Below are 8,673 nucleotides of genomic sequence, written 5' to 3'. Positions count from 1 at the left end.
TACTCTGATTGATGGTATATTTAATGTTATTCACATGCTTGAGTCCATTTCACTTTAACAATGTCCACCTTTTTACTTACACTTTATTATTCCCCCTCCCCCCCGTTAATATGCCTCAGATGCCACACTGATATCTCTTGGAAGCAGGAGCAATATTTTTATGTAGATTTTACAGTAAAAAATATACAGGATATAGTACAGATCCTTCTAGAATACAGAACTGGAAATAGACAGTTGAGCAAGTTCCTTTGGTCATTGTTCATTTAAGCCTTTTTCTCAGCTTTTGCTCAAGATGCAATGCAGTTTTTAGTGACTCAGTTGATACCCTGTTTCCCCGAAAATAAGACCTACCCCAAAAATAAGACCCAGTGTGTTTTTTGGAGCCAAAAAAAAAATATAAGACAGTGTCTTATTTTCGGGGAAACACGGTAGTTACAAGGAGAAATACTGTTTAGTTGGACAACATGTGATGTATGGAGCTGTCAGAGTTCAAGCGCTTCCATACTTGACATGCTGCTTTGTTTATGATCAGAAATTCTGGACCCAGATCGTGGAATGGAGGATGTGAGTTTGGCAGCTGGCAGGAGCCAGAGGGAGAAGAAGAGATCATACAAGGATCTTTTACGTGAGGAAGAAGAGATTGCCGAACAAGTCCGTAAATCTTCTAAAAAGAGATCCAAGGTAAGATTTGTTTTTCCTGTATGCACCGAAAATAAATTTTTTAGAGCAAAACTGAAATATCAAAATTTGTCAGGCCGAAACCAAGAATGGCTTTTTTTCCAGCCTTTCTTAAAATTTAAATTTTTATTTTCTTTTTACTGTTCGTTGTTTTGGGGGTCTAAACCCCTGTTATTTCCCTTTTGAAATAGAAAAGGAGCTTAAGGTCACAGAGTCCTCAATCTCTTTTTCTGCAGCCCCAGTACTCAATGAACTGGAAGCTCTTAGTACAGAGGCTTCCTGTTCATTCACAATCTGGAGATTGTACTGTACTGAGCTGCTTCCTGTTCATTCATAAATTGAGCAGATAGTACTATGTCTCCATTCAAAGATGAACAGGAAGTGATGTATAGCACTTCCTGTTCATTCATAACTGGGCACATAGTAATCACTATGTCCTAAGTTTATTTACAAACAGAGTGATCAGGATTGATCACTCAAGGTTCACTCAGTACAGCACAGGATTGGTAAATATTAATATATTTACCGATCCTGAAGCTCTGCCCCCTCCTGCCAGAGCTTTCCTCCCCGCTCGGCCACCTGACAGCTTCTCTCCTCCCCGCTGGGAGCTGGCAACTGGATCAGCTCTGTGTTCCCTATGTCCCCCGCTGCCTCTGCCGACACAGGTGGGGATGCACCAAATTTTCACCCATTTTTGGAATTTTGTCCATAGTACCATTTTTGGCCGAAATTGTGGTGCATCCCTAATATTGTTGTCATCTTTGGTGAACCTATTCTAAAAAATGTTTTGTTTCTTGTTTTGTCTACACAGCAGCTGTTGACCACTCCACATGTTCACTATGGATCATATTGGGGAAAAATGATTAAGCATACTTGAGTTTAAGCAGCATTTATGCCATGCTATGTTTATGCAAATATTGATACCCTGCTAGTACATATTTATTGATGCCAAAATTCCACATAGACCCAAAATGAGCAGCGTGTAGTCTAATTGTGGCCAATTTACTGATATTTGTCTTGTCTACAGGCAGTAGAATAGTCTGTTGTAAGCAACAACTACTCCTTTTAGTAAAATAATACTTTTTAGTTTTGAAATTTTCTACAGTTTGATACCATTTTCCCATCTTCAAATTGAAAATACTGCCCTCCTGAACTTTATTTACGCCCTTAATGTATTTAAAGGTTTCAGTCATGTTCCCCCCTTTTACTTCTTTACTTAAGACTGTACATACTTAAGACTGTACATATTAAGGTCCTGTAGTCTCGTCTGAAATGATTTATCCCTCAGACCTTTCACCATTTTTATTGCCTGCCTCGATTCGTTTTATCTTCTCAATATCTTTTTGTTAGTGAGGTCTTCAGAAATGGACACAGTTTTCTAAATGAGGTCTAACTAAAGTTAAGGGGGATCAGGACCTCCTTCCTCTTGCTGCTGATTCCTCTAGTGATGCACCCCAGAATTCCCCACAATGCTAGCTCATTTTACAGTAATCTGCAGTAAACACCCCAAATCTTTTTTATTGCTCATCACTTTTGACTAGTCTCTGTTTTAAATGAACTCCCTTTTACTACCACATTCTGATATAATCTCACCTCTAGCTAGATGCATATCCGCTGAATCACTCAAGGGTAGTTCCACCTTTGTTGAGGGGGAAAAAAAATCAGTCCTCTCTGGGTGTTGCAGATTCCTACCAGTTTCTGTTCTGAAGAAATAGCTGCTTATTGCAGCACGTCCTTTTCAAACTGATTCCTGAATAGGAGGTTCTGGGTTCGTTATGATCAGACTTCTGGGAAAATCAGTCAGCCAATCACAGAATCAGGAAGTGATGTTTCTGGGGGAGTTCTGTACACCAACTGTGACCAGAATACCCCAGGTTGCAATATTGAGTTGAATTTTTTTGACACTTTAGAACATTACAGTAGCTACAGTTTAAAATGGAAAGCTCATTTTTAATAACATTAAATTAGAAAATGGCCTGTGCTACACATGGGTGTGGAAATGTTTAAAAAAAGCTACCTGTCCAGGGTCTAAAGTTCAATCCAAATCTACTTACAGTTCAGGGTCCAAATCTACTTGTCCTTTATGACAATCTACTTGTCATGATACAAAAATAATATTTAACTGTGCTTAGAAGCGCTTCTCATTGGTCAGTGCGGTCACTTGACCGCATTAACCAACGAGCTCACAACTTGCGAGCGAAGTTCAAAATCCATAGCGCTGGACGGCAGCATCTGATACAGATAATACACCTGTACCAGCGGAGGGGAAGGGCCGTTCACCAAAAGGTAAGAGAGGGGGCCAGATTTGAGGGGGTAATTCCATTTGCCCAAATTACTTGGGAAAGTGACCTTACCCTTTAATGTGTTCGAGAGCACTGCTGCCCGGCTACCATAATATGGCACACAGTGGAATGGGGGCAGCACCTAGCACGCACACACAAAGCCCTATGTCTGTTTATTCGCATGAGATGACGGGGTTGTTTTAATTTTCATTATTTTTTTCACTTTTTATTTTTTCACTTAACTTTATTGCTATCAGACAGGCCCATAGGTGATGTCATTTGGAGGTGACAGGTTCTCTTTATGGAGCCTGCCCTCGAGTACAGAAGATTGAGCACAGCATTGTGCCAGATTTTCTGTGCAGCCCAGCTTGTGACAGCTGAGACAGGAAATGCTGTGAGTACAGCCCTCTTGTCTCTGATTACACAGAGCAGAGAGAGCTCCTTGCTCTCCATCCTGAAATCACTGCCATGGTCAGGGTTCTCCAGAAGAGCAGAGGACCCCAAAAACCACAGTGGGGAGGCTGCTACAAGTGGTTGGCCGCCCATATAATTTGTAAAAAACGAGTTGTGCTCCCTCGCTCTAAATGTGGCTAAATGTAGAAAAAAAAACCTGCTTGGCGCCCAGAACTGCATGTCCTGGGCGTTGGGCGACCAGAATCCCGCACCCCTGGCTACAATTTTATGTATGCCATATTCAGTTTTTACAATTTTTTTTTTTTTTATTATTTTAAGTGGAATAACCCTTTAAGTCCTAGCACGAACAGCTTTTTCTGAGATCATTATGTGGAACCATAGCCTATTTTGAGTTCAGCAAAGTATTTGATATGTCCACAGCACCACCCTGGTGCAAAGGTTTGTGTTACATTAAAAAAAATTCAATCCGATTGGTCCAACATGATCTGCCCTCTGTAAAGAACTTCAGGGAGAAATTATCTTTGGTGCTACCCCCACACTGCAAGGGTTAAGTGCTTGTGTTTGTCTAGGGGCTAAAGTAACACAGTTATCCTCACCCAAAACTTGCAGCTGGCTGGCTGTTAGACCGGTCCCTGAAGCCTCCCCCGACCCGCTCCGGTGTTCAAAGGTCCTGTGAGTCATCACGTCCAATACAGTGTAAATACCTTTTATTCCCCTGTCAGATGATGAGCTAGATTGCCCACAGGCTGCCTCCTCTGATTTTCACGTTACACATCCTAGGAGGCCACTGCCTCCTAGGATCGTGGGATTACAGTGCATTCAATGCTGGGACCTGCAGCGTGTGTGCACATGTGTGGTATTCTCGCACACGTGTGCAGACACACCGCAGATCTCTTGGGTCTCTGCATTCAGCAGAAACTTTGCAGTGGTTCTGCACATGCCTGGGAGGAAAACCAGGCAGAGGACTTTCAAAATGGTGTGCAGAAGTACACTGGCACAATAAGAACTATAGCTACAAGAAAGACAACGCAGGACTCCTTGGACCAGAAAGTATGTATTATTTTTATGTTTATTACGAATATACAGGGTCAAGTATTGCTGTGTTTATATCTAGATTAGTTTGAAATCTTTTAAGCTGTCTATTACTTTAACTGTATCTACTTCATACATTGTAGGACATTTTGTTGTTTACAATATAAAGTGCTGCTTGTATGAATGTTAATGGGGTTCCTTAATTTGGCTGTGTTAATAACTTTTCTGATATTACTTTCAATGTACTTTTGGCCAGATTAGATTTACTTGAGTTTTATAAGACAGTATGTACTAATCTAAATGATGTATTATGCAAAATGATCACATGGTATGATACTTATGTTTCTAGGACACAGACTTTACGCTTTTGCCATCAGATTCTCATAAGAAGAAAAAGAAGCATTCCTCTGATGATGCATATTTCCCAGGTGTGTGTCTACAGTAATGTTATATTTAACAGCTTATGGTGGTACTAACTTGCTAACATCATCTCTACTATATCAGAGCTAGGAAGATGCTGTAGCTGTGGTGCAGTGCTGCTTCTGTGAAGGAGGTCTATTGGGAAGGGGGTCTGATTGTCATCAGATGTCTTCCAGTGCTACCGTGTTTCCCCGAAAATAAGACACTGTCTTATATTTTTTTTGGCTCAAAAAAACACACTAGGTCTTATTTTCGGGGTAGGTCTTATTTTTTTTTTAATGTACAACAATCCAAAGTTAATGCAAATCCAAATTAGATAATCCAAAATGGCCAAGTTAAGAATAGGGTGATCAGGGCAATCAGGGGAGCCGTACCTTTCCAATCGCTGGCCAGAATGAGCGAAACGCACTTTCACTATAGATTTCTCACAGGCGGGGTGCATTTGATATCACTCCGCCTGTGACAGGAGCCAGCGCTATAGAAGAAGCATCGCCTTATGCGGCACTGCTCCCTCCGCTGCCGCCTCGCTTCCTCTAGCGCTGGCTTCATTGGCACCGCTGATTCTCTCCCGTGGCTCTTCAAGTTCCCCCTTATGCCACCACCGGCCCTGGGAATGGTCACAACTAGGTCTTATTTTCGGGGTAGGTCTTATATTTTAGCAATTCCCAAAAATAGTACTAGGTCTTATTTTCGGGGTAGGTTTTATTTTAGGGGAAACAGGGTAGTATGAAAAGACTACAAGTGTATCAATATTTTAGCACTTGGGGAAAGAAAGGAAAACTATCCCTTCAAATTAGAACTATGTTAAAAGATACTTTCTGCAGAGCTTAGGCCTGGTTCACACCTGGGCGTTTTACAGCGCGTCCCTACGCTCTGTAAAACGCTCAACATATGAAAACCAATGATTGCCTATGGGCATGGTTCACACCTGGGCGTTTTACAGCGCGTAGGAACGCGCTGCAAAACGCCCTACGCTCAAAGGAGTACAGGAGCTTCTTTGGGGCGTATTTGCTGCGCGTATCCATTGGGATACAGCCAGGTAGCCCTCAGAGACGCGCGGTTTTTTAACCGCGAATCGCGGTAAAAATGCGCATATTCGATACGCCTAGGTGTGAACCCAGCCTAGTGTAGACAACATATTCCTTTTCTAGTTTCGCTTATTTGCCTGACTATTTTTTTTTACGCACATATTTTTGTATTAGAAGTATAAAAAAATCCCTGTAGCTAATTGAAACTTTAATGTACATAATTGTAAGAGTAACTGTATATCTTTTAATGTATATATTGTGACAGATGAACAGTCTCTTTTTAAGAGATGGAGGTATTTAGTTGTGGAGACCATGTGCAGGCAGGAAAGGGTGTCTGAGATCAGGCATCCAATTAAGTTGGAATTGGTCTGCATAAATGTGCCCATACACTTTACAAGTCTTGCGAGGGTTGTAAAGTACTTAAAAAAACGTACAATCTGCCCATCTTGGACAGGCAGATCGTACTTGCGATGACTGCAATGAGGGGCGGGCTTGCAAGGACGGCAAACGGGCAGTGTGCGCACACCGGCCCGTTCGTCAGTTGTCGAACAAGCAGGCCACTATTTTCCAGCATGCTTGTTCGATGGAAGACGTGCGACCGTACGGTAGAAACGGTCGCACGACTTCCATACACTGTACGATCGCTGGATTTCCCGCGATTCTCATACGAGAATCGTACAGTGTATGGGCACCTAAAGAGTGAGTCTAGGCTTGGGCACGGGGCATGGCTGGTGAACCAACACTGCAGTGGCAGCAAAAATGTGTGTATAGACTTGAAAAGGACTGCCTGGGAAGGAACATACAGGGCCCCTAAAGCAAAGAGCCCGAGTAGCCTTTGCAGCAACCAAAAAGCCAGGAGGCTGAATGCTTGATTTGTAAGTGATATCTTGAGTAACCCCACTCAGGGTAACACCTTTGTGTTGTACATTTCCCTTTACATAAAAGTGGACAAGGAGCCTTTAAACATACTCTGCTAGCTGGATTGAGTTTGTGAACAGCTCTCCATATGAAGTTAAATCTTACATTATGCAGAGGGTTTTCCCTTTCTTAAAAAGTCATTTTGAGTCCGTATACAGAGATTAGTGTGGAAAATATATATACACATTAAACTCTCTGTTCTCTGGTATTCAGCTAACCAGAACTCTCATCTAACCAGGAAAAAAAAAATCCCCCGTGTACTCACTGTTCCGCTGATCTCCTTCATGTATTATCCTGGAAACTATTGTGTACCTATTATTTTTCTCCATTTGTTTTAATTGTGTCTATTTGCTTTTGATCACTGCATTTCAATTGTAATATGAAGTCAGTACAGAGTTTGTTATAGTATGGGGTATGGCATTAGTTAGACCTATATTTAATAGTAACTCTAAATCTACCAATTGTAAACTCTCTGTTATCCGGTAATCAACTAACCAGAACTTTCATTTAAAAAGAATATCCCCTGTGTACTCACTGTTCTGCTGATCTGCGGCGTGTGTCCTGGAAATGATCGTGTGCCTATTTTTTGTTTTTATTTGTGCATTTCAATATTAATATGAAGTCAATACAGAGTTTCTGGTATGGTATCATATGGGGTATGGCATTAGTTAGACCTATTTTTAATAGCAACTCTCAAGCAACCAGAAACTACATTTATCGGGAATTTCCCAAATCCCTGTGGGTGCCGTATAATAGGGAGTTTAGTAGGGATGCGCCGATACCGGGATGCGCCGATACCGAGTATTTGCATAAGTACTTGTATTTGTGCAAATCCTCCGATACTTAAACTGAATACCTGCGCCGCAACCGCCGCCTCGGACACAGAACCGCCGCAACCGCTGGGGACACAGAACCTCCACAACCTGCTGCCTTCAGTGAAAAACCTCGGCCGCAAACTCCGCCTCCAGGGAAGAACCACCGCTGCAAACGCTGCTTCCAAGTCCTCAGTTCAAAGTGGTGAGGAAGTGTGTCAATCAGCGGGCGGAGAGACCAGCGAGGGGTAGTTGACTGGGCTGTAACAGGGAGTGGCTGAAGGAGACGGAGACAACACAGCAGGTTAGACTCGTTGCCTGGCGGCCCTGCCACTTGTAATTTAAAAAAATATATGTGTATGATACATTTTTTTTAATCATGATTGTTTATGGCATGCTGAGGCTTGTATCCCCATAGTGGGAAATTAGATGAGCATGTGTACCTAACACTGTATAGTGGCTGAGCTATATCTAGTCTATACTCACTTGGTACAATACAAATACAAAGATTTTGATAAACCGGTTCAGGAATGTCTTGCAATTTTATATTAATACAGCATGGTCAAAGATGAGTGACTCTTTGATATATTCACTATTCAGCTTTGAATCAGCTATGAAGAAAATATGTTATTTATTCATGATGTATTCAGCTATGAATCCCTGGCTGGAACCCATAGTTTTGCACCTGCAAATTGCAATGTCGTAGGCAAAACCTCTGCTTTTGCTTCAATTTTCATAACTCCACAAAGCTTTTCCAAAAGTAAAAAAACTAATCTTAAACGTACATTTTAAACTAAATTATAGTTTTCTACATGATTCCATCCACAGTTGATCAGCTTCCTTTGTCCACTTCCTACCCATACGGCATCTTGTGAGCTTTTTTCAAACTGCATGTTGAGATTTGAAACAAAAAAATGATTCACTTCACGGCATGACTATTTTGTGGTGCATTGTCCCATTGCACCACACATTACATATCACCATGAATGTTGGAGCATGAGCAATAATTCTAGGTCCATCAATCACTATTAACACTATACTGATGAACAGTAAACGCTTTTAAAGAACGGCCTATGGCCAATTTTGGCT

The 8,673-nt window shown here is 41.6% G+C and overlaps 1 protein-coding gene across 3 annotated transcripts in view; it reads left to right on the top strand.

Annotated features, from left to right (window-relative positions):
• HMGXB4 (HMG-box containing 4) overlaps positions 1-8,673 on the top strand; it is a 28,467-nt gene that overhangs the window by 3,816 nt on the left and 15,978 nt on the right. For all 3 annotated transcript variants that reach the window (XM_018567542.1, XM_018567541.1, XM_018567540.1), the window contains exons 3-4: positions 533-681; positions 4,756-4,834. In XM_018567542.1, coding sequence (XP_018423044.1) covers positions 533-681; positions 4,756-4,834 — 228 coding nt within the window. The remainder of the gene's footprint in view (positions 1-532; positions 682-4,755; positions 4,835-8,673) is intronic.

Source organism: Nanorana parkeri, unplaced genomic scaffold (assembly GCF_000935625.1).
Source record: "Nanorana parkeri isolate BGI_ZX_2015 unplaced genomic scaffold, ASM93562v1 scaffold1060, whole genome shotgun sequence".
Lineage (NCBI taxonomy): Eukaryota > Metazoa > Chordata > Amphibia > Anura > Dicroglossidae > Nanorana > Nanorana parkeri.
This window is presented reverse-complemented; position numbering and strand designations above follow the sequence as displayed.